Genomic DNA, 26,955 nt, shown 5'->3' on the forward strand with positions numbered 1-26,955 from the left:
GGTAAACTGTTTACTATACTTTTCTAGGTGGCCTTTCTGTCTCTGTGCTCCATAGAGTTTCTGCAGCTTCTTTATTTTATTCTGAAGCTCTCTCAGAGCTCTTCTAGTTGGCATGTAGGTGTTTATTTCTTGTTTTTATTTTTTTCTCGGGGAGGGGATGAGCGATGGGACCTCCTAGTGCACAATTTTGCTGATGTCACTATGAAAAATTAATTTTCTATACAACATTCTCAGAAGCAGTTGTTTAAATAGTTTGCTTTAAATATTTCCAATGATAGGGAGCTTTCTATTTCAAGAGGCAGCTGATGCCATTCTTGCAGCTCACACTAAATGTTAGAATGTTCTTCTACTAGGCCAGAGACTAAGACAAAACTTTCTGAAATTTAGAGCTTTAGGGACACTGAATGGACGTTTTTGCAAAAAAACTTAGTTCCCCATCTTTGGAAGCATTCAATATGGTCACGCACTGCATAATGATGTTTCGGTCAACAACAGACCACATATACAATGGTGGTTCTATCAGATTAGTACCATATAGCCTAGGTGTGTGGTAGGCTAGACCATGTAAGTTTGTGTAAGTACACTCTATGATGTTCACACAACGACAAAATTGCCTAATGATGCATTTCTCAGAATGTATCCCCATTATTAAGTGACACATAACTATAAAGTCTACATGACCTTATCTAAATATGTTTCAGAATCTAGAATCTGGAGTCTAGATGACTTTTAAGGTCCATTCCTGTTTCCATAGTCAGTGGTTTCATGGCAATTCATTAGAAAAAGCTAATATTTTAATCTAGTCTTCCAAGCAGCTCCTATATCCAATTTTCTCCTTTTTATTCTTTAATTCTCTCAGGCCGAAACCTTTCATCTGCCTATGACCCCTATCTCTTCTTTGGCTCTTTCGTATATTTAGGTTCTCTCCTACCCTCAACTCAGTATCTACTACTTGTCTTCCTGTCTTCCTTTTCTATCCTCATTCTGGGACTTAACGTTATCTTGCCTGAATTAATTTATAGCCTACTCTATGATCTTCTGGCCTCCAGTTTTTCCCTTATCTAATCCAGCTTGTATTTCTAAAGTATCCCCTTGATAAACTCACTTAACTTTCAAATCCATAATTAAATTCAACTTTCATCATATTGCAGTTCTTCCCCACTCTTTATCCTGGCATCGATAATCCTCCACAATCAGGCCCAACCTACCTCTCAAGACACACTTATTTTAATGCACTTTCCCAATCTTTTTTAGTCAAATGCAGTCCCCCTTTCACTCTATTCTGAAAAGCTTCTGTTTTTATGTTACTCAGCTTTTGCTTATATCAATTTCCTTGCTCAGGACTTCCCCCTGCCCCTGATCAATTCTCTGCCACCAACAAAATCCTAATCATCTTTCAAGGCCAGTCTCAAGTCTCTGCTCTATTAACTCTTCCCAGAGGACTCCAGCCCATACTTATCTCTTCCTCCTCTGAACTCCCATACCACGTTACTGTCTGTTTCCTACATTTGGCAATCAATCATGTACTGCCTTGTAACATCTCTGAAAGCTGTTATTTATCTTGAGTACTGTCATTTAACTTTTTCTTTTGTGTATATCTTGTCTCCCCAACTACCTAAAAAGCTTATTGAGGCCAGGAACCAAGGCCACACCTTCTTTTGTACTCTATGGAACAGTAGGGGCTCACTCTTTGACATGTACTGACTAGTTTCCAATAGTTTATCCAATTACTTTGTAGTGACTTTAATAGGCCACTAATGCCATGATTAATCTTCCTTCACCCTATGTCAGGCATTGGTGGTGACAGAGGACAGAAGAGACCATTAAAGATAAGGTACATATGAGAGAAAGCATATTTGACTCTTTAAGCCTCAAGCAAGATGAATTGCTAAGATGTTGGTGGTAAGACATTTACTTATCAGCTAAAAGTATTCCTTAATAGATTTAGGTTCCTAGAGCAGCTCCACAGAGCTTGTGATTACAACCTGAAACTCACAACTTCTCCAAGAGAGTAAACAGGCAGATTATTATTTTTTTCCTTTCTAATTTGTGCTGGTAGTCAACACCAAGGTGTTCAGCTCAATTGAGTCAGGAATGGCACATAAATGATGTGATGGCTTTCTCTAGAAGTTTTTGCATTCCTGGACTAATAATTAAAATTCAAAATATCCTATGTGACCTTTCATGCCAAATTGAAAATGTGTGATTCATAAGAGGAGCTCCATTTTGGATAGAGATAAGCTAAAGGAAGGAAAGGGATGGGTCTACAGGGCGGGGATTGAGAGGAGCATAGAAGGGACAACTTTTTGTGGCTACCTCTAATTCTGTGCCATAGTGGCCTCATTATGGGTAGGTGAGAGGGACAGGATGTGCTTCCCCATCAGGAAAGGAAGAAGAAAGTAACAAATGAGTGAAATGCTGAGTGCTAAGTCATGTAAAGACCATCATCAGATTCTAAGCAAAAAATCTTTCAATTAAGCATATACAATGTGGGCCTGGGAGAGGCCTTAATGACATATGGAGAGGTACCTGGGCCCCAGTTCAGTCAACTTGTCATGTATTCATAACCATGAGTAGCAGAATGTTAGTTATGAGTTATGAAACTAAGTGGTCAAGAGCCTGAGAAGTCCTAGGAGAGTGAGGACAGTTGATTTTTCTCCATGGCATTGTTTTCACTTCTAAAACCCATTATTACCAAGCCACATTCTACACGGCTCCATCTCAAATGCCTATAACAATCCTCTATCCTTTGCTAATTATTTAAGACATCAGGATCTTTTTGAGGGTGGAGTCATCTTCCCCTTTATCTCCAAGACCTTCACAGCAGAACTTATCTTTAGGATGAACCATGTATCATTCCCTTTCTAAACCATGGCTCCAAGATTACCCTCAGATTCATTTATTCATTCAACAAATATTTATTGAGCCTTTACTATGTGACAGAACTGCTCTAAGTAAATAAATGACAAATATCCCTTTCCTCTTGAAACTTACATAACTTCTAACTGAGGTAGGTCTAAGAATAGTGGGCTGAAGGCACAGCCCAGAGTTTAAATGGTGGCACAGCTTGTTGCAAGGGGCAGTGGCCAGGGGTTTGGTATTGCTAAGGAGAAAAAGAACTCTGCTAAGTTTTTGGAGGATTGCTCCTTGCTCTTCCCTCTACACTTCTTTTGTGGTAGACAGTGAACAGAGAGGTAGAATTGCATAGTGGTTAAGGACATAGGCTTTGGAGTCACACAGCCTGGGTCCAAATCCTGGCTTTGCTACTGAGCAGTTATCTCATCTTGGTCTAGTTCCTTCTCCTTTGTGAGCCTCAGTTTCCTTAGCCGTTACTGTAGTCACTCAGCAGACCCAAGTCAAGACTGCTGATTGCAGCTTTGCTAGCACAAGAACATCTAAATTAGCTGCTCACATACATCTTAAGTGCCTCATCCATTGGGCATACAGTGCCGTATACATATCAAGTGGACATGTGCAGAGGTATCTAAACCACATACTTACCAAGGTCTGAATCTAAGTGAATTATTCCTATTTATCAATAGTTCTAAACAGGTTTCCTAATGATATTCATCTATAGCTCCTGACCAGATGGTCTCTGCTTCCATCTTATTATTTCCCTGTTTGAAAGGTGGCTTAACTAATGCAATCAATTAAGGGTTTACGCCTGAGAGTTGTGTGGATTCTCTATTATTTCCCTTACCTTACGAATTTCTCCCTGTTGGACGGTTTTTATGACGTTAATCCATTCTTCCATGTCTTTCCGGTTGGGCGCAGCCAGTGTAACTTTTCGTTGTGGTGTGATCACCTAAACAGAAAGTCACATTATTAGCTGGTTCGCACTCCACAACTTTGCCCCCAAACAGAGCCTGTGAACTCTCCATAAAATTAGACGGGTCTACCAAGTACAATCCAATTCACTTCTTAAATGTAAGACAGAAGTTCCCAGAGCAACACGCAGCTCCTTAGATACCCACCCAAGATAATAACGATAATAGTAATAGATAACACTTTAATTGCACTTAGTATGTGCCGGACATTGTTCTATTGCACTTTGTGTATATTATTATATTTCAATCCTAATTACAACCACATAGGATGGGGATTATTATTTTTCTCACGTCATAGGAAAACCAAGGCAAGGGAGTTAAATAACTTGCCCAGGGTCACCTAGCAGGTAAAAAGCTAATCAGAATTAAAATCCAGATTCTTCGGCTCCAGAATATATGCTCTTAAACACTAATCCATGCACCCACCTATTACTCAAGTGAGGTTGCCTGAAAATCCCGCTTGCTTACTGCTACTCTGTCTACTTAAAAATGGTGAAAGGGTATGTGCTTCATCAGGGTGTGCCTCTTTCTGTTTGGGGGAGAGTGAGAATGGAAGGAGGAATCTAAAAATCCAGTTTTTTTTCTTTATACGGACAGGGACTACATGAAGAGAATTTTATCACCGTCTCTGTTAATGCTGCCTGGTGCAAGAACCTGGGCAGGAATAATGAGAAAACCATGCTGAGGGTCTAGCAGAGGTAGACCATGCTCAGGACTTGATCTTTTCCCAGAAGGTAGGAAGGAACATGGATAGCTATAGCATCAGTCATTGCTTCGATGGCCCTACTTGCCTTTACTACCAGCCCCCTAAAACTTGGAGCTAGAGCTCACCACACTAACAAGCAATTTCTTTCTCCTTTTGCATGCGGCACAGCATGATTCTGTGACAGATGGGAAGAGAAACTAATGGGAATTGTGATAACAGCCACTCCTTTGGTCTAAGCCCATTCTTGTGTGAGGCTGATGAACAGTACCTCTGTGTTGTAATTAGGCTAAGGGGCAACCCAGCCCTTGGGATTTCTTTGTAGAATGGAGACCAAAAACATTAGCCTGTATGCTCATCACCCAAAAGTTAAGCTTTTTGGGACTGGGTCAACAGAACCCCCAGTTTTACCCTGGGTCAGTGTGATGTAATGAGAGAGAAATGAGAGTAGGGCCCCCTTTTTATATTCAGCTGCTCTCCTTTCAAAAGAGAATGGAGTGTGGATCAGCCACCGAAGCATGGTATTAGGCCTGTAGCTCTAGTCTGCTAAGTACAACCCTCTTCCTACCTGAAGAGGAACCCCAGTCTCCATAACCCACCATTGAGGCTGAGAGAAGACAGTTCTGGGAGGAGGTGGGTAGGAGAATTCCTAGGTCAATGGACTTGCTATTTTTCAGTGAGCTTTTTGGTCTGGATTCACTTGAATGACCAAAGCCTTATGACATTTCAGTAGTGCCAAGCCCTTGAATACTTCCCTAGAAAATCTTCTGCTTTCTTTGAGCTACTCTCATCAGTAATCTCAGCACAGGGTAGCTTTCACTTTGGATTTAGGTTCTTTTCTACCTCATCAAAGGAAAGGAGGCCAAGCAGCTCAATTATCCTGATATTTTCTACAACATACTAGCAGTCTCTTGAAAGCCTTCCAATGATACTCTTCTAAGTCACCTTCACCAGGAGGATTGATTTTTGTAATAGTCACTCCTCCCACCATGAAATCAGTTTAGCTTTATATCAGGCTGGTAATAAGGAACAGAGCCATCACTTTTTTTCCCCATCAGCGGGCTGGTAGAAAATGTTTGCATGAATAATCTTTAGCACTCGTTTGCAATGCTGCTTTAAGTGGATTTCTATACATGCTTTGGAATCAAAGCAGACTTGGGAAAGCTGAACTCCAAAGAGGCAACATGTGGGTATGGCAACCCCCTTCCCAGCTAGCTTCCACCCCTGCCCATTCAGTCATTCCCAGTCTTACGTACACAAAAACTGTGGTAAAGGTTTCTACAGCTGCTTTCTGCCAAGGCGACCTGAGACAGATCAATTGTTTCAAAGCGTGCAAACTGGAAAGATATAAGAGGGAGAGGGAAAAGAAACCATTTGGTTAATGAGGCAAAGAGACACTAAAGGTACACACACACACACGCATGCACACTAATAGGCATTTTTGGCAGTCATGATCCAATCATTTCTTTGACTTGAGTGGTGGGACTTATTTAGCATCGTGATTTTTGATGATATATCACGTGACAAACAAAAACCAAACCAAACTAGGCCAAAACACGACTCTTCCCAAAACCTTTATGTGGATTTAGAGGAAGGCTTGGGTAGTTCAGAATTATTCAAAACTAAAGATCCATGCTGGCGAAGACAATGGGATGTAGTCTAGCTAGGGGCCTAGCGAAGCAGATAGGAGTTATTAGCTCCTATTTTATTGGCCAGCAGCCTTTGACTTTGGTACTAGGCCCATCCAATTTGCGGCCTGTGTTTTCCTAATACACTGGCTATAGTAGGTAACATCCAGCCAGCAGCAGGAAATCAGTACTGTGGATACAGACAGAACTGGCTTCGCCGCTACACAACCTGTGCAGTCATACAGGGCCCTATGTTCAGAAGGGCCCTACACTCGGTTTAATGCTCTGCTGTTGCAATCTTGAAATTCTTAATAATTTTATCTTTAAACATGTGTTTTGTAAGTAAAGTCCAGTGGGACAATGGATCATGAACATGAGCAGAGGACATATGCACAATATGCATGTCCATTCCATGTCCTGTCACTCCATTTGCACTCGGGATGCCCATGAGCATAGAATTCCAGTGGACTCATGATGTGTGGGAGTTCAGTGAGACTCAAAGCAAGTATAAAGTAAGCACGTTGCATCTATGACCGAGTAAGTAGGGGAGGTGACAGCCCTGAGAGGCCATACTTTATGCTGGAAACAGAACTTGCTTTAAACACAGGAAGAAAACAATGATGTTCTAAGAAACACGAACAACCAATGAACCCTAGTGTACTCTTTCTTACTTATGTTACTTCCCTGTATTAGCCAGCTATTTATGCTGAAAATGATAACGTTGGAGGAAAGAGAAAGATAGGGCAACCCATAGTTCCTTTTCCTTTCAGGGAGTGTTGGTAGAATGTGTAAGTATCAAGATGTGAATAAAAGCTGTCAAACTAGTCTTGTGTACTGCTGAGAACAAAATATATACACATGTATGAGCTACTAAATACAAATTATATGATTTTGGTGGTTTTTCATGAGTTAAATGCTCTTATATTTGCTTTTAAAACTGGCATTGTACAATATACGGATGAATGGCAAAATTGCTAATAACAAAATTTTATGTTTTCTTTACTTGAATGACATTTAATAGCAAATAAAAGATGTCACAGGGCCGGCCTGGTGGCGCAGCGGTTAAGTTTGCACGTTCTGCTTCGGCGGCCCGGGGTTTGCCGGTTTGGATCCCAGGCGCAGACGCCATGCTGTGGTAGACATCCCACGTATAAAGTAGAGGAAGATGGGCACGGATGTTAGCTCAGGTCCAGTCTTCCTCAGCAAAAAGAGGAAGATTGGTGGCAGATATTAGCTCAGGGCTAATCTTCCTCAAAAAAAAAATAAGATGCCATGACAAATAACTGCTTTACATTTTAGTATCTTTCACTTTTTCCCTGCATTTTCATTTTGTACTGGGCCCCGCAAATTATGTAGTTCTGGGTGTTAGAAGCTAATTGAGGAATCTATGAAAGGGATGGTAAAGAGGAAGTGGAAAGGAGAGAAAAGTGTCTTTGGCCCAAAAGGGCAAATTAAAGGAAGAATAAAAGGTTTCAACTTCCACCTTAATATTTGCCAATGTGTCTTTGCCTGTTGGCCCATCTCCCCACAAAACATTTCCTGGCACCCACTCACTAACTCAATTGACAAGATTATATATATGTCATATAATATATACATATATATGTATACATTCTCTTACCGCAGGATGGTGTGCAAAGCAGAGCCTTTGTCCTCGAACCAGAAAATACCTAAGCTTCCATCTCTTGAAGGAGTTACAGTTCTTCAGCAGAGGTCCTTCTTTCAGTATTTTCTGAAAGATAGAAGCATAGCAATGTGTAATTAGATCAATTTGCAAGACCATATCACTTGTTCTCTCAGTTGAGAAGATCAGATATCTGGAAGGTTCTCTTTCTGTCACATATCTGAGACATGGCCTGAGGGCCAGGCAGGAATACAAGGAAGTTAGCTCAATCAGAAAAGGCATTGGTTACCCTTGGATAACACATTCAGGATGAAACAGTCTCTATGTTTCTTAGGATACATGGCCCAGGAACCATGGAGAACATCTCCATTGGCAGTAGGGGGTAGGAAGGAGGGACATGGACACAAATATAAGAACAACATTCTTAGGAAAGAACAAATGGTAGAGGGAGAGGCTGAGTCCCGTAGAGGCAGATATTTGGGAAGTCTCCAGGTTGTAGCTCTAGACAGGGCCTTCTTGTCAGCTCTTTCAGAGTGTTCCTTTCAGAATATTCAGTTGGATCATGTCCCTTCCCTGCTCATAAGCCTCCAATAACTTCCCAACACTTTTAGAACCACATCCAAAGCCTTTGCCACAGCCTCCAAAGGATTTGCAACCTGGGGAGGGAGCAAAAAGGGCACCAAAAAGGAACTGCCTTCTGATTATTTTCTTTACATATCTCATAGCCTGACCACTGATTTTTCAGTTATTCGTCGAACAGACTGACTCTAACGAAGCATAGAGTCTACTTACCATTTTTACCACTGAGAATTGAGGAAGTTCTCAGTCACGTTTATAGGATACAAACCAACATGCAAGACTGCCATTTGGGAGAAGTACTCACACCCACCAAGGTGGAACCAAACCCATACTAATTGGACAAAGAGCCAGACTTAGTTTAAGTCACCAAATCAAGGCTCTATCTACCATGAATTCCATTCATCATCTAAATTGGAATTCACCATTGAGTGGTTGTAGAAGTGTTTTGCTTGGCTCACCTAGCATTTTCCAAAGTTTTTAATTAGTTGATAATATTAAAAAGGCAAAAGATTTCATATAAAAATCCAAGTTTCCTATTTCTCTAAAAACAATCAGGGGGACAGCCTGGTGGCGTACTGGTTAAGTTTGCAGGCTCCGCTTCAGTGGCTCAGGATTTGCAGGTTCAGATCCTAGGCATGGACCTACACACCACTCAGCAAGCCATGCTGTGGTGGCATCCCACATACAAACTAGAGGAAGACTGGAACAGATGTTAGCTCAGGTACAATCTTCCTCAAGCAAAAGGAGGAAGATTGGCAACAGAAGTTAGCTAAGGGCCAATCTTCCTCACCAAAAAAAAAAAAAAAAATCAGAACATCTGGTAACAGATCTATATACTCACATGGCAACAATCTGCTGGAATGAAGTAGCAGCTGCTCCCTTCAAACGGGGCACCTGACTCCAGAAGGCATTTGAGTCTGAGACCCTGACCTAACAGTCCTTTGCTACTCCCATTCTCCCAAATATACACACATCTATTACACTCTGTTCAATTCTCTAACCAATAAGATAGTACTAATGGACAGAACCTCTGTATGTCAATTGAAAAGTCAGTTCACAAGCAATCAAAGTTTACCTGCGTCTTCTTCATAACTTATGGGAGTTTCAATTTTATTGTACCAACCTTGAGATGCTTACAAAAGAATGGTGCCAAGGAGTCAAGACAAAGAGTACAATAAGATCTTATGGGAAGGGGGAAGGTGGCAGGGAGAGTGAGAAATTATATTTAAATTGTTGAAATTGAGTCATCAATGAGAAAACAACTCTTGTCTAAGCATTGTGATTACATCACTCTTTCCTTTTTCTGGTCAAGTGGCCTATGGTATACATTTTCAATGATTTGATTTTCTCTTTCCTAACCTTCTCACATCTATGCCATGTATTCCATACTAAGTCTTCATGATACCTAGGCAGTCACATTTACCCCTTTCTGCTAAAGACTCAAGTTCAAAATTTCAACTGCTCCAACTTTGTATGACTGAAGCCACACCCATTACTTCTGCCCCTTTCCCAAGTTATTCTACTTTGTCAGTTACTAAACACTTCTCCTACTGGTCTTATCTTGTCATATCTGGTGTCCCGTGTAATAGCTCCTTTTACAGTTTTTGGCTGAATATTTTTCCCTTCCTTCCACTTTTAGCTTAAAGCTTCCCTTAACTTCAGCTCTCCTCTCTTGTTCCCTTCATGGGTGGGATAACGGGATGAGGCGGTAATTAACGATGAGATGAGGAGGGGGATTTGTTCCTCCAGAAAATTCCCAGAACTCTGGGCCTTCTGGTTCCTTCAGAAAATTCCTTTCCCCTGGTGATTTGAAATACTGAAATAAGTAGAATTCAGCCTCTTTTCCCAGATATTTCCTTCCATCAACCCTTAGTGATGATCACGCTTTAATTCCCCTTCCTGGTACTTAAGAAATGTTCTCTTTTCTTCCCTTACCTGTGCCTTGCTAATAAATGACATCCCGTTATCCATTCAAGGATACAGCAAACCAATTAATTAATCTATTAATCTGAAGATACAGCAAATCATCAAAACTTTCAGTTCTCATTCCATGAACCTAGCATTTATCATAGTCAAGAAAAGAAAAGAAAGACTTCATGGTACATCTATCGTTGGACATAGTGCTTCATTCATATTTTCTGAGCTCCTACTATGGACTCTACCTTTTGCTAGGTGCTTTGGGACAGCTAAAGAAGTTATAGGCACATTTCCTATCTCAACGATATGGATAGTGGGAGTGGAGGGGGAGGGACTGATAATTCATGTAGGTAAACACAAAGTCATGTGAGCTCAGAGAACTATTTGAAAGAGTGTTGGATCTTCATGTTCCATGCCCTAAATGTTTACCTTCTGGTTCAAATGCAGGCTTTTACCAAGACAGTGGCTAGCCACTCATGCATCCTGTCACTGGGTACACTAGCCACATCTCAATTATCTTGTCTCTGTCCCATGATATTAAACTAGACACTTTGAATACATTAGCTTTAAGTATAGGGCTGTTGACCCAATGCCAGTAGAAGGCTGGTTGGTAACAGAAGAGTCAACAAGTCCCGATAGGGAAACCGGAGAGCCTAAGTCCAGTTGCTACTAAGTTCTAGGTGATTGTTATGACAGAATGCTGACTAGTGTTATCGACTTATTCCATTTTTCAAGACAAGCTGGCAATCCAAGCTAAAATTTGTGTGAAGCTTTGTAACACTAAAATGTTAGCAAATAATTAATTAAAAAAAAAAAAAAAACCTACGAGAGCCAAACAAAACATGTATGCAGGCCAAAGTCTGTCCACAGGCAACCAGTTTGCAGTTTCTGAACTATAGCTACTGTCACTTTCTCTAGACGACAAAGTGAGTGAGTGGTGGGCTCCTAGCATCAGAGGAGGTTGAGTATATGAGTTCAGAGTTTGTGTGCGAGGAACCTGTACATCTGAGATAGATATTACCAAGTTGGGTTCAGATAAATGTTGATGTGATTTATGTATAGTAGGGAGAAAGGTTAGAAGGCCATATAACAGTTTCTTAAATTTTAAACACAGGCTCTATATCATCAACTCTGAACTTCTACAAATATCCAAACCTGGGTTGGGAGAAGGTAAAGTTCCTGTAGTTCCTTTCCTTTTAAACTCTGTCCTTCTTTGGGAGAAACTTACCTACTAACCCAATCACTATTTCTAAATAAACCATTGTTTCTTTAAAAACCCAATAAGCAGTCCCTAGAAGCCTGTTTGACCAAGCAGAAGCTAAAAATCACTCAATTAATGGGTTACCTCAAGTCGATAAAATATGTGCATGCAAACGAATCTTTACCTGCCTGAGGCCACTAAACTTAACAAGGACGTGAGACAAAAATTGGAAGAAACAAACACATCCTGCAAAGGGAAGCATTGGAAGGAGAGCCCTTGCCTGTCCCGTAAGAGGATTTGCTTCATGCCTCTCAGTTCCTGGCTTCTTGCAGATAACATCATCTCATTGCCCCCTCACCACGACCATGCAGAGTATCACCCCCAATTTCTAGACCGAAAATCTGAGGCTTGAGCATTTGTCGTTGCTTTGCTCGAGGACCCACAATTACAAAATGCTGGTAGGCTCTGCGCTTTTTCCACTACTCTACCCATGACAAGAAAACCGGGAGTGCCTGATTAATTAGTATGTGCATCACAGAGTGAACACACTACCCCACAAACTTTGTCCTGAAAGACAAGACCATAGATAGCTAAGAATTAAAAGATGTTCTGTGAACAGCTCTGAATACTCAGTACTAAAACTGTTAATGAGCTTCCCTCTAAGAGGCAAATGGTAATCCATGGTGGGCTAGAGGGGAATTCTCCTGTTTTTTTAAAGTGACTAAGATTGACTAGAAGAGTAATGAGAAAACACATGTATACAGCACTTTGCAATTGATAAAGTGCTTTTACTTTTGCTATTGAATCCTCCCAGCAGCCCTCTGAAGTGAAAGGTAGCGAAAGGCCTCTAACTCAATTCTGCCCTATGAAAGACACACTGAACTTCAGGTCTTTGAGTAGCTTGCCCATAGATTTTTATTTCTAAAACATTATCAAGACGCTTGAAATTTTTCCTCTCAAATAAGATCATCAGTGTTTGTTCAGCAATTTTGAGATTTTGCAGCATCTTAGGGTTGAAATATTTGTTAGAAGAATGCATCCCTAATGTTATTATGAAAGGCAATAAGGAACAGGATTTTATACGGGAAATTGTGCTCGGTGGGCACCTTTACAGGCACGCAGCTGTTGTATTAAGTGGGCCACACCTGTAATCCTCTTGGTCCAAGCTGCCACTTTCTTGTAGCAATATTTGTGATGCTGCAGATAGGAAGAAGTTAGGACGGGTCATAGGAGCCTTGTACCTACTGAAATGCCATGTGACCCATCTGATGATTCTTAAACCAGAACATAACGCAGGCAGGCCTCCTAGTCCTTCCTGCCAGTTCTATCTGACATTAAAAAGCAAATAACACTGCAGTCTCTACTCTTAAACTCTCAAGGCTGGCTGTTTTGTAGTGAGACTGAGTGTGGTGCTGAGTTCAATCACCATAGAGATCAATGGGCTTCATTCAAATCCAAGAACGAAGGACTTATCGAAGCATAGGTAATTCAGGTCCTGAGTACAGCATTCACGCAAAATGTTTTTGCCTAAACTGTGGCAGCCTTTGCAGAGAAAGCTAGAGCTTTGGAAATCTCTGCTTCAGTTTCTTTTTGGATCCTCTTTGATAAGCCAATCGCCAAATCCATTACTCCGAGAAGCTCCTGCACCCAGCACAGGCGATCTCTCTCCCCCATGCTCTCCAACTCAGCATGTATAAATTAATGGCCAACAGTGAGGGTAAGCATTTCCCTTGCCCCCTATTTATAAAATATCTTCTATAAAATATCTCAACAGGGTGTGCAAAGCACCCCAATTTCCTATATATAATTAACACCTGCCTGCTGCTTAATTGGGAAAGGGCAAATATAGCTGCTGCTGTGACCTTTTCCTATGCTCCTACAAAATCCCCAAAGATTCTACTATCTGCTACATCTGTTTTGCTGCAGCTCAGTGGGTTTTTGATGGATGTGGCTTTGGGGGATGCTTTTACCCTTTCCTAGCAGAAGGAACTCCTATTGCATAGCCAAATCGAGTTCCACCCTTATCCAATCAAAAAGCAGGCTAGTATCATGACATGCTCCACTACCTGTTATTAGCTGGCTGCTCTTCTGTTTTACTTTCTCATACTGTTCTTGGGAGGGAGGCTGGATCAAGTTGGGGAAGGAGTAGGTGATCGCTCCTCAAGTGAGAACCAGACTCCCACTATGAGCACAGCAAGGGGAGCCAGCTTTCTGCCTATGTCTCCTTCAATCCAAAAACCTGAAACATTTATTCTCTTTGCTTTGGGGGCAGGGGTGATGAGAAGAAAGCCGTTTCCTAACACAGGCCTGCCAAAGTTGATTCAGAGCAACAATGTTTGATTTGGTTAAAATGCAACTCCGGGTGCTTTAGGCTTTAAGAAAGGCCAGGCCCGCCCCGCTTCACTGAAAGCTTTACATTCCCCAGGGTCCTGTTGACGTGGCAGGAGTCAGACAGACTGGCTCCAGCACTTACTAGCTGTGTGACCTTGGGCAAATCACTTAACCTCTCTGAGCCTCAATTTCCTTGTCTGTTAGATGAGGATATCTCACAGATCATGTACCTGCCACTCTGTAAGTGTGAGTCTCTTGTGAATTGTGGAGGCAGGGGCTTGTGCCACAGCTCCACTCATCCCACTACTGGGAGCTTCCCTTCCTGGCACTAGCAAGCCTGGCTGGCTAAGGGCTGCAGCAGGAGGGTGAGGAATACAGTGACCAACTGTCTCAATTTCCCCAGGACTTTCAGTGCTAAACCAGGAGAGTCATGGGCAAACCGAGACCTGTTGGTCACCCCAGCACTGAGGACCCAGGTCTTTCTACTGCTCAGGTTCGCAAGGGCTATAGCTGCAAATTTCTCCCACTGCTTCCCGTGCTTAGGAAGAACTATAAAGAATCATCCATGTCCCTACTTTCTGTTGGTGAAATGAAAGTTGAGAATGACACTACGTTTTTCTCTGAATTAGGAAAAAACTTTAACTAGTTTTTGTGTATCATTCTAAAGATATTTTATACACATACACATATATACACATATATTCTTTATTTTTCAGATAAATCATAGCATTCTATGCACCTTTTGTTTCTTCCTTTCTACACTTAATATATTATGGAGCTCTTTCAATATTGACACATACTGAGCGGTCTCATTTCTTTTTACAATTGCATAGCATTCCACTGTATGGAGGTAATGTGATTTATTTAAACAGTCCCCTATTGATGGACAGTGGTTTAAAATTTATTCTATTACAAACAATATCGCAATGACTCTCTGTATATACATGTCATTTTGCACCAGTGTGAGTACATTGATAAGATAAATATCAAGGGTTGGTGACTTTAAAACTAGTCCGCTGGGACCATAGGGCCTAAAAACTTATGTTTTCTCAAATTTCTCTGCTTTCTCTCCCTTTCCTTTTTTATTATTGGAGTTTCCTAAGAAGGGTAAGGACCACTAATTGCTTGGGGGTTGGGGAAGAGCTGAACAATTTGGACCCAGCCTGACAAAGTGCAGAAAGCAGTAACCTGGCTCTTGGTAATTGCCCTGGGACTAGCAGCAGCCAGGAAGGGGGAAGAGCTCAGCTGAGTCCTCCCAGACTTACTCATAGGTTTGAATGCTGGTTTTGCTGCATTGAACTGTACAGCCTTAAACAAGCCATTTCACTGCTATGAGGGACCACTGGTAACTTGGTTCAGGGTAGGAATATAAGCTTTGGTCTATGTAGTTCAAAGTTTGTGCTCTTGCCACAAAACTGCCTTTCAACTTTCAGAGCTAACCTTGACCTTAGCAATGAGTAATCTTCTCCCTCCCAACCCTATTAGAGATGATGAAAATAAGGCCCCAAGAGGGGCTATACTTACCCAAGTCAAACAGCAAATTAGTGGCAGAACCAGGACTGGGCCTCAAGCCATTCTATTTCAGTGGTGTGGAGAATCCTCACTGACCTCCTGAATGTGAGTGAAGGTGCCCTATAACCACAGCCATTGAGTTTGCTCTGTATTGGCAGTGCCTCCCGGAACATGCGTATAGTTTTGGGGACTCCAGCAGAATAGCAGGGAAAGAGATGTGAGGAGACTAGCAGGAAGATGGCTTGACTCCAAGAGTTGGATCAAGAGGACAGGCTTTGGAAGTCTGGGGAGAAAAGTGGCTTAGGGAAGGCTTCTTGCAGAAGGTTGGCTTTGCTCTGCAAATGCAGGGAAGATTAAAGGTGTCAACTAAGGGAAGGAGGATTGTGTTTGGGTCTTGAGGGAACCAAAAGCTTGGAAGAGGAAATCCAGTGAAAGAAATGGTGTAAGTAGAAGCTTAGCTGAAGACCCTATCACTACAGCAGCAGTTACTGCTTGCGTAGGAAAGGAAGTTTCGTGGTCACATAGTCTCTAAAGGAAAGATACCAGGGAATCTTGGACCCTGGTCTTCAACTTAACCAAGATCACAGAGGCCAAGACACCAATTATCTTATCTAGTGCTATCAACTTAGAAAGAATGACAAAGCATGCGTGCTTCCAGCTGCCTTCTTCCGCACCCTTTCACCGGACCATCAGTTGCCAAAGATAGACAGCTTCTTCTAACATTCTGTGGATGTTCCTTCTCTCAGGGACAATCCCCCCCACTGCTTACAGCCCTGGGGTCCCACCACCAAGCCACATGCCTTCTTTATCCTAACCGCCTACTATGAGACCATTGGTTTCTGTTCTGACTCTGGTGATGTCCGCATAGAAGCAGCCAAGGCAGCAATTTCTTCTGTGAGTTTCTCTGCAACCATCCCTCTCCAAAGGAAGAAAGTTGTTTCTAGCTGACAAATGTCTGCTATTTGCCCTTGGTTTACCTGCATTATCTCATTTAACACCCACAGCAATAATCTTGTGAGGGAGGCGGAGAATTTGAGGTTTAGAGAGGTTAAGTGACTAGTTCCAAGTCACAGTAAGTAGCAGAGCTGGGATTTAAATCTAGATCTGTTTGACTGTACTGGCTGGCCCCTCCAAATACCAAGCATCTATAGGATGGTGGTTATCACAATGTGGCTTGGGTGTCAGATCCAACTTGGGGATCACTTTGGTCTGCTTATTTCTTCCCCCAGGGGCCACTATTTCACCCAGCAGGAAAAGCCATGGACCAGTAACGTCTGCAGATTTCTCACTAGTTTAGCTGAAGGAGACTATGTACTTCAAATGATTTCACAAACTCAAAGGAAAAAAAAATCACAGTTCTTTGGAGAGATGCCTGAAATGCCATAATCCCATGTTTTGTATATTTTGATACTTTGTAACAACATGCTCAATCATGTGTAGAAGCTCCTAAACCTGGGCACTTCAGCCTTTAGGGGTATTTTTTTTTTGAGGGAGATTAGTCCTGAGCTAACATCTGCTGCCAATCCGTCTCTTTTTGCTGAGGAAAAGTGGCCCTGAGCTAACATCCGTGCCCATCTTCCTCTACTTTATATGTAGGACACCTGCCACAGCATGGCTTGACAAGCAGTGCATATGTCTGCACCCGGGATCCGAACCTGCGAACCCTGGGCCGCTGAAGCAGAATGTGCACACTTAACTGCTGCGCCACCGGGCTGGCCCCCTTTAGAGGTATTTTTAAATGCTAGCAACCTAAGGTCAAAAGGAACCTTGCAAATGTGCAAATATATAGCTCATTTGGCTATAACTCACTCAAAGAGCAAAGTGATAAAGACTCAATCTGTGCTTTCTGTGCTTTGGTCTTTAAAAATATCTGTCCCTTTCCATTCATGACTTCAATGCCTCTAATAATGTGGCTGTGGTGAGCCCAAATCATCTAACTGTGTGCACTTGAGGAGTTGGGAAGATTGTTTTATTGTCAAGTTGGCCTCCTACAGACAGCCATCTGAAGGCATGCACAGGACCTAAGAACACTTTCACTAATAGGTCCTCTGCGGATGAAGTGGTTAGATAATAAAGAGTGGATGCGTGAGTTTGCATTTCTATTTTTTCTCAGCCTTATGAAGTGGTGTTGACAAGAATCATGAGGTTGGTAGACAGAAACTGATGCTAGAACCAGTTGCTTCTGCTAACCTCTTGCAGCAATAGTGGTCTAGGGAACATGAACTTCACTAAATCGCTAGAGTATGTAGGGCAATGAGAGGCATGTGTGTGAGCAGGGTGTGTGTGTGCGCGTGTGTGTGTGTGTGCTTGTCTGCCTTGTCCCAACACTGGTGGGTGAGAGCAGGAGCAAGGTCTCAGGTAAGGGCACCTCAGGTGTGGGATTGTCTTGGGGATAGGGTGACGGAAAAACCCATAGGAGATTCCATTCAACTCCTAAAGCTATGGGTGACCTTGCTGCCTTTGAGTGGAGGACTGTCCCTGGCTGAGCAAAATTGCCTCACCTGGAGGCAGGAGGTATGGTAGTTTGACAACCCCCCAAGCCAAGAGGGAAAATGGAGGGAAGAGATGTGATTGCAGGAAACACTGACCTGTCAAGGAAGAGACTGTGTTGTGGGCCTTTGTTCCAGAGAAATTACTGGCTGGGTAACAAAGCTGAAAAGCTGTGCCAATTAGTAAAAGGAGGTCCCCAGGGACAAGCTTCCTGGAGTAATAATAAGATGAATCGCTAAAAGCTGGTGAGTCTTTACTATGTGGGAAGCACTGTGTTAAATCATGTTACATGGGGTCTCTCATTTGATTCCAATAACAACTATAAAAGGTAGATGCCATAACAATTTTCATTTTATAGATGGGGAAACTGCGGCTTGGAGAGATTGGGTAACTTCCCTAATAGGTTAATAAAAGGCAGAGTTAAAATCTCTCTTGGAGTTTTATGGACATGGAAAACCAGTTATTCCCTCAGTGAAAGAAAAAAAGTCAGGTTTAAATCACTGGTCTTATTGCAAATTATACTCTATTCAATGTCAGTCGACAGAAGGAGGCAGGACTGGGGGGAGATTGGTGGTGTGAATCACAACTATTTGGTTCCGTTTTGTTTTTGTTATTAATATTAAATGCTAAAGTAATTACAGTAATAATAATTGTTTAATTTACATAGCACTTTCTCAGCTATAAAGATCTTGAAGATTCCCACCTGGCTCTGAAGGCAACTCTGGGGAGTAGATGAGGTAGATAACACTATTTTTTCCAGATAAGAACACTGTGACTAAAGGAAGTGAAGTAAATGACTTGCCCAAGGTCACTATGTGATAAATCTGCTCTGGCCTCCTGACTTCTGGAACAAGGCTCTTTTCACTACATTTTATGTTTTCTGTGTTGTTTGATATCATTTTAATTCATAGTCTGTATCTTAAAAGCCTAATTTCCCCTTTTCATCCATCTTGCAATATACTCTCTGCCACCACTGCTGGTAGAGAAGTATGGCATATTCAAGTGTGCCATTGGCAGGCATCCTCGCGGTTAATGAAGGTAATACCATGATGGGCCCAAAGGGAAATTCTTCTTTGACCTGAATGGATCCTAGTAGCAATAATGAAAAATTAACTTGGCCATGCAGCTACTGCACAAAAACATTCTACAAGGATCTTACTAGGAAAGACTGAGAGCAGTGCTGCTACTGTTGCTTCCCCCTCCCAGGGGCTGCTTCCCACAGCTTCTTCAGATCCTTTACACTCAGACCAACTGGTACCCTTTTCATACTTTTGGACCTTCGTTTATTTCCCTGTGGAAACACCATCCAGATCTGCATCCTTTTCCAACTTCTCCCTGCAGAAAAACACCTAGTAAAACTACACGCCCCTCTCTAGCCAGGCTATGTTTAAGGGATTAAGACTGCTCAACTCCTAAATAGCTACTAACTACAGCAATCAAATTCTAACACCCACTGGCCAGGGCTTAGAGCAAAGCTGACTGTTACCATCTGGATTTTGTGCTGCTCAACTCTTGATAGCCTATCCAGAAGGGGCCGCCAGAAAAGTACAAATGCACTAAGGGAGAGGGAAAGAGAGAGAGAATGGAAGAGACCAGTGCTACTGTAACTCAAGCTGACAGGCCTGGAAGTGGGGAGAAGCAGAGGAGTAGAAAGGAATTAAGAATAGGATGAACACGTCACGTTGGAGGGGTGGCAGCAAACAGTCACACACTTGTAGATGACAGAAGATGCTCATTTTCCCACTGGTGACACATTGGATTTCCACTGGTTCTGGAATCATCTCTCAGTCACCATTTCATCGGCTCTGAGATTGTGCCCTAATCAACATGTGCGGTTATCTGTTCAAAGTTGCTGGAGAGAAGGCAGCTCTGACTAAAATGGGAAGAGAAAGATTGTCAGCTGAGATCTGGAAGACAGCTAGACCCGAATCACACAAAAAATAAACAGGAGGCAAAATTGTCCTCTGAGATTGGGAGGGGGCTGTCCTTTAATTTGAAGCAGGGCCTAAAACACTAGGATTGTTTAAGAAAGGGAAAGAGCAGGGGAGATGGCAGGGCAGAGTCCAGTGTGACACAGACTTACTAATAGCAATATAGGCACACCAAAATTGATACACAGAGAAATATGGAGACACAGCTAACATCTCTTGTCCCTTTCACCCCTCCACATATATGATAAAAAGTAATGTTCTGACAGACACAAGTTTGATGTCCACATCTTTTCTGAAATGTCCACTATGGTTAGGCATCCTGCTAGGCACATTCTCTACATTATTGCTAATACACACAACAATACTGTGAGGTAAGTATTACCAGCCTCACATGATAGATAAGGCACTAAAGCTCAGAACAGTCAATTGACTTCTCCAAGACCACACACAGTTACAAAGGGGATGACTTTGAACTGAAGTCTGTTTTATCCCAAATCCTAGATGCATTTCTACTTATTATACCATACACATTGCCTCTCTCTCCTGGAAAGTGATGGTTGATTTGAAGTAAGAGATATGGTGGATAGTTTGCAAAACCACAAGAGATCTGAATGATCCAGCTTGTGAATTTTCACAAAAACATTTGTACCTTGGCGCAGTATGGGCAGCAATATAGCACCTGGGAGAGACAGTGGGCTTAACGGACTCTGAATTCCATGGCGTTGGGGCTCCAGCAGTAACCTGTTATGTTAGCAAGTCACGCCACTTCTCAAGCTACCATCTCCTTGCTAGAAACTGCAGATAAAGATGCTAAAATTTGGCACTTGCTTCATCAAGGGAAGACCAAGACGTAATAGAAGAAATTATTAATATTGCTCAGGTCTGTTGTCATAAAGTAGCCTCCCACCAAACTAAAGACTGCAGGGATAGGCTCTGGGCCCAGGAAAAGAATTTACTTCAAAACTGAACAGGTCAGAAAGACAAACTCAGCATAAAATTCTCTTGGTAAATCACAAATACGTGTCATAGCTGAGTTTTGTCTGATGGGCACAGTGCCCAGAGTGTCACAACTTACCCATAGTAGGTACTTGATGAATGTTTATAAAGTGAAATTGAGTAGGGGAAAAATTCACCTGGTGAGGACAATGAGAAAGGATGTCCTTAAATGTTCCGGGAAAGGGTGTTCTCAAATGTTCGTATCAATTGGCTCCTAAAAGCCAGTTGCTGTTGTAGGAAACAAACGAAGATTCTTGTATTTCCAAGTATATATATTTAGGCAAAAGCCAACTTAGTACAGTAAAAAGGAGTGCATTTTGGAGTCAGATAAATCTGGCTTTGAAACTCAGCTCCATCAGTTATTAGGTGTGTGTCCTTGGGCAAGTAATTTAACTCAGCATTTTTTTTTAAAAAAGATTAGCCCTGAGCTAACATCTGCTGCCAATCCTCCTCTTTTTGATGAGGAAGACTGTCCCTCAGCTAACATCCATGCCCATCTTCCTCTACTTTATATGTGGGACACCTGCCACAGCATGGCTTGATAAGCGGTGTGTAGGTCCGCACCCAGGATCCGAACCAGCAAACCCTGGGCTGCTGAAGCAGAATGTGTGAACTCAACTGCTGTGCCACTGGGCTGGCCCCCAAACTTCAGCATTTTTATCTGCAAAAACATATATAGTAATGACACTCAACTCTTTAAGATCAAGAGAATGCATGAAAGTGTTTAGCGCCAAGTAGAAATTCAATACATATTTCTTCTTTCTTTCTGTGGATTTGGTGGCAATATTTTTTGATCCCTAAATTGGAACAAAAGGCTTGTTAAGTGTGAGTATATATGTAGTTGCAACAGGGTATTGAGGTGTCAATTTGAAATCACTGTTTTGCCTCAAATTTGTGAGCATAGGTTTCATACTAATAGTCCAATCTCAGTGGGTCTTTACTACCAGAGGTTAGGATGCTTTTGATTTTTGTGGATTAGTCCATACAAGCACAGACTCTCTCCTTCCCATGAGTAACAGAGCAGGGATCACTGGGAAAGGGAATAAAGACTATAAATAGAAAAGCAAATTTAATCTGTAGAAGAATTTGTGCCTGCTGTCCCCATAAAGATGCTCAGTGCTGGGATTTTTGAACTCTTCTTCCCAGAACCAGAACCTAGAGCATCAAAAAGGCTTCTGATTATAGGTATGAAGATTTAAAGTTAAGGTAAGTTACAAGAAATGTTCTATTCCAGCCTGGAAAAGAAACCAGTGTTATAACAAGTGGTGATTAGAACAGTTAGGATTAGTGAATCCAGGTGTTTGTATCTCTTTAAACTTAGCACATAGACATTTCAAATCTAATCCTCTCCAATATTTATATTAAAACAGCAAGGCAATTATTGAAGGACCAAAAGGATGGCTGAGTTGAAAACATCCTCTTCTGTTGTATTACATTAACCACACCTATGGGAAAGTTTCAAGAGCTGCCTTAATCTGCCATAACCAGGGCACCACCATTATCCTGGTGGCAACTTATTCTACTGACAGTATATCCTAATTCCAGGCCAATTATTGAGGAGATAATGATTAGCTTTTAGATGTCTAAACTTGCAAACTCAAAACCAGTTAGATGAAATAAAGGTAAATATCACAAGATCATTTTCCCACATAACAAACAACCAAGCGCAGGTTATTATCATACCAACTAACAAGACCTACAACTTTACTGGACAGAATCCAGAATACTACAACTATCTATATAACAACTTCTGCAAAAATTCCAAGCCCTTCTTACTCTACTTTGCCATTCATGTGCTTGGGCTTTCAAGGGAACTCTAAATGTACAGATACACAACAAAAACTGGCAAACGCATCTTCTCATTTTATCTATGCACCTTTCAAAATGTTTACAGTGGACTTCATAGTCAACAAATCCATCTCCTTGCCCATGGTTGTATGAGATGACAATATACTTAAGCCATCCCCTCCAAATGGCTGTTCTTTTCTTAAATTTCCTTCTCCTCCTTTTACCCTCATTTTACCCCAGAGAAAGGAAATGCTCATTCTACCTAGCTCTCAATTCTGCAGCAGCAGCTGAAGATTTGCTCTACCAACATGAGACCAGTGGAAAACCAAGAGCCGAGAAGTGAATGTAGAGTAGGTGGAGATTGCCCATGCCAATGAACTCTCTCTGGTTATTACAGAGAAGTAAGCTATAAGGGAACTCCCTACAATCTCTGTGGTTTTTCAGATGGACAGAACTCCCACCTTGGCATTCCCAACTGATGGGCTTTTTGATTTCTCTAGGTCTTTCTCACCTAGAGACATACTAAGACTCTTCTCCAGGTTCATGATTCACTGAACTATTTTTTTAGCCAGGAATAGCACCTTACATAATGAGAAATAACACAGGAAATGTGAACTGAAAACCTCATAAACCTTAAGTGTGAAAAGGGACAATCTTTCTGACCCCCGAATGTGTAAAGCATATGCACATACCATATCCTCATCCAAGGACCCAGAGGTGCCTTGGGATGCCCTTTGGTCTATCTCACTTTCCTAATTGAGTCCCACATATACATGTCCTCCAAAAGGCATGTTCAGAGCTAAGAGGACATGTTGATTGATGGCTTGAAACTAGGGTGGGTATATAGATATTTGGATGAAAGAAGGTAGTTCTGGAGTGAATGGACGGGAGAATCAAAGAGAGAAGTGGTAGTCAAAGGAAAAGATATCAGTGAAGGGATATCAGGAAGGCAGAATTCAGTACGTAAAACCTTTTCCTGTACGGAAAAAAGTGTCAAGCATACATTTTCCATGAAGTTTCAAATATTTTACACATTCTGCCTAATTTATCCTTTCAACATCCCACAAAGGCAATGAGGAAATAGGTTATCATCTTCATAACTCATTGCTTCAATAGGTACACTTAGAGAGTGCTTTTCCTTCTTCAAGCTTAAAGTACAGCAAAACCTCATATTTTCTCAATAGCATCTATTTCTAAGAATGCCAAAATGTGTTACAGATCATGTTCATTTTATATTATTGCCACTTACATGTTTTTTGCAGAATATATGTGTGGATATATATTAGCCTAGGTATAAACCTTTCAGTAAATTGATATAAATAAATAAAAATGATACTATTTTCCTGGGCCAAGATGCTTTCAGGGCCTCACTGAAACAATTCAACAAAGGATCTTGGTAAAGTCCATTGATAACATTCTTTATTCTCTTCTTGAGTTCTGAATTCTAATGTAACCTACAGCCCCAAAAGAGGCTTCTTGACTCAAAATGCTTAATTCCCTCAAGGTAAATGTCACAAGGCCATCTCTCCACATAATAAACAACCTAGAACAACTAAGAGCCAAGAAACATGTGAAATACACATTTTTCAAGTCTCAGGACAGGCATTCTGCCTTAGTTGGATACTCTGCTTGAGTCTAAGATGTAATGCTATCTATTTTCGGAATGGAGTATGAATTCACTCAGGCTTATATAACCATATTTAAGTGAAAACATAAAACACATTATAAAAGCCAAATATAAGTGCATTTTGATTAGTCATGCCACAACTGCGGACTGATTGTCACAAAATCCTAAAGAAACAACCCTATTAAATTTGTCAATTACAGGTGAACATTGGGCTATAAAACTCTGGGTTCGGGTGTGTTCAGGTACACCTCCTCCCATTTCCACTATCACATCCCCACACCAGAGAATTGCCAATTTTTTACACTAAAGGCTGTGCTTTTAAAAATAATATATTGTGCTATATTTAGGCACAAAAATACAGAAAATTATTTTTTAATACACAAGAATTATTTTTAATACACAAAATAAATTAATTATTCCCTACATATAAAACAAAATATAGAGCATCCAAAGAATGTTACTCTTGGTTTTTTAAAATTAAAAATTCTTTTTGAAATAATTATAGATTCACAGGAATGTGCAAAGAAATGTACAGGGAAGTCCTGTGAACCCTTCATCCATCCTCCCCCAAAGTTAACATCTTGCATAACTATAGTACAATATCAGAAGTAGGAGACTGACTTTGGTACAATCCAGAGAGCTAATTCAGCTTTCACCAATTATATACGAACTCATTGTGTGTGTGTGTAGCTCTACGCAATTTTATTACACGTGTAGCTTTGAGTAAACATTACAACAATCAAGATAGTGAACTGTACCATCACTACGAGACTCCCTCATGCTACTCCTTTATGGCCACACCTATTCTCTCTGCCCTCTCCCATCCCTACCCCTGGCATCCAAAAATCTGTTCTCCATCTCTATAATTTGTTATTTCACAATCGTTACATAAATGGACTCATTCAGTATGTATTCTTTCGAGATTGGCTTTTGACAGTCAGGATAATTTCCTTGAGGTTCATCAAAGTTGTACTGCTGAGTAGTATTCCATGGTATGCACGTACCACGATTTGTTTAACCATTAATCCACTGAAGGAATCTGGGTAGTTTCCAGTATTTGGCTGTTATGAATAAATCTGCTACGAACACATGTGTACATTTTTCAGTGTAAAAATGAGTTTTCATTTCTCTGGAATATATGCCCAAGAGTGCAATTGCTGGGCCATATGGTAAATCCATTTTTAGTTTGAAAAGAAACTGTCAAACTATTTTCCAGAGTACCTGTAGCATTTCCCATTCCCACCAGCAATGTATGAGTAGTCTAGTTTCTCCACATCCTCTTTAGCATTTGATGGTGTCACTGCTTTTTTATCTTAGCCATTCTAATAGGTGTGTAGTGACATCTTATCATGGTCCTACTTTGCATTTCCCAAATGTGTAATGATATTGAACATCTTTTCATGTACTTATTTGCCATCTGTATATCCTCTTGGATGAAGTGTCTGTGTATGTCTTTTGCCCATTTTCCAATTGGATTTTTTGTTTTAAATGTTGAATTTTTAGGGTTCTTTATAATCTAGAAACAAATCCTTTGTCAGATATGTGATTTGAAAATATTTTCTCCCAGTCTGTAGTTTGCTTTTTCATCCTCTTAATAAGGTCTTTCACGGAGCAAAAGTTTTACATTTTGAAGAGCCCTAATTTATCAATTTTTACTTTTATGGATCATGCTTTTGGTATCATACTGTTATATGTCTGTACACCTTTGGAGAAACATTCTCCATGAAGTTCTTTCTGCTATCTTTCATGCCTTTGGAGGCTTTTACGTGTGTGTGTGTGTACTGCCTAGCCTAACTAGAAGAATTTGAGCTTGTTGCTTGTGCATAATTACTAATGCATATAAACTATAAAATTCATAGAAGCATAGCTCCTGGAGCTGAGTATAATACTAGAAAATATATTATCTAGCGAAAGTTTATTTACCATGCCTGATGTGAGCAGGGGGGCAATAGCTCGTAAAATTACAATTCCTCTTCAAATGTCTTCCATTTAGAAAAAATAAATAGAGAAGCATGACTAATGTATATATATGTCATATAAATCTGTGAAATTTCTACTTTGAAAATTACATGGTCATACACAGGCAAAAAATCTCAAATCTAAAGTTCTTTAGCTTCTAGGAGAAGCAGTATATACTTTTACAGAAATCAAGACCCAAGGCTACTGTACAACAAATGCTTGACACAGCTGTTTTTGTAAGACACCAACATGAATTAAAATTCAGTAAAATGGAAATCACAGTAGGACATTGGTTTTAGGTGTTCCATAGGAGGACAATCAGATTCCATGAGTTTACGTTGGCAAGCACTGACTAGTTGTCATTATCAGCCCTTGCAACTTAATTTGGCTTAAGGTGGGGCTTAGATCTTTGATACCTTGCCTTTGTTTGTACCACTATTTGACCAATTCCAGTTATTTGCACAATAAACCTTTGAGATGAGGGAAAATGGAGACTCCAAGTGACTTGCCCAGATTCCCAGTGGGGAATACTCTCAGTCAGGAATGAGGGGGCAGTAATCCAGCTTTTCTGTATTCTTTTCGGAAATCCTTCAGGACATAAATGCTGCTTTCTTCCAAAGGAGTGACTTAAAGGTGATCTAAAAATAACTTAAGTGCTGAATAAACCACTTCTACCAGTCCACCCCCAGATAAATATGGTGGAAAGTTTATTTGGAACCCTTAAGCAAAAACAGCAGCAAAGATCCTTTGACCCTTGGTTAAATGCAAAATAAATAGATCTCCAGCCACCTGGACAACTCAAATGCAAGAGCTATTTGTGTGGTATTTCCAAACATTGAAAG

At 41.0% G+C, this 26,955-nt stretch overlaps 1 protein-coding gene across 1 annotated transcript in view; it reads right to left on the reverse strand.

Moving 5' to 3' along the window:
• The window catches only part of DGKK (diacylglycerol kinase kappa), a 115,752-nt gene that overhangs the window by 64,607 nt on the left and 24,190 nt on the right, over positions 1-26,955 (reverse strand). Inside the window, exons 2-4 of the mRNA XM_070604380.1 lie at positions 7,780-7,890; positions 5,787-5,867; positions 3,701-3,805 (exon numbers count right to left, since the gene is read on the reverse strand). Of these exons, the coding sequence (XP_070460481.1) occupies positions 3,701-3,805; positions 5,787-5,867; positions 7,780-7,890 (297 nt within the window). The remainder of the gene's footprint in view (positions 1-3,700; positions 3,806-5,786; positions 5,868-7,779; positions 7,891-26,955) is intronic.

The sequence above is a fragment of the Equus przewalskii genome, chromosome X (assembly GCF_037783145.1).
Source record: "Equus przewalskii isolate Varuska chromosome X, EquPr2, whole genome shotgun sequence".
NCBI lineage: Eukaryota > Metazoa > Chordata > Mammalia > Perissodactyla > Equidae > Equus > Equus przewalskii.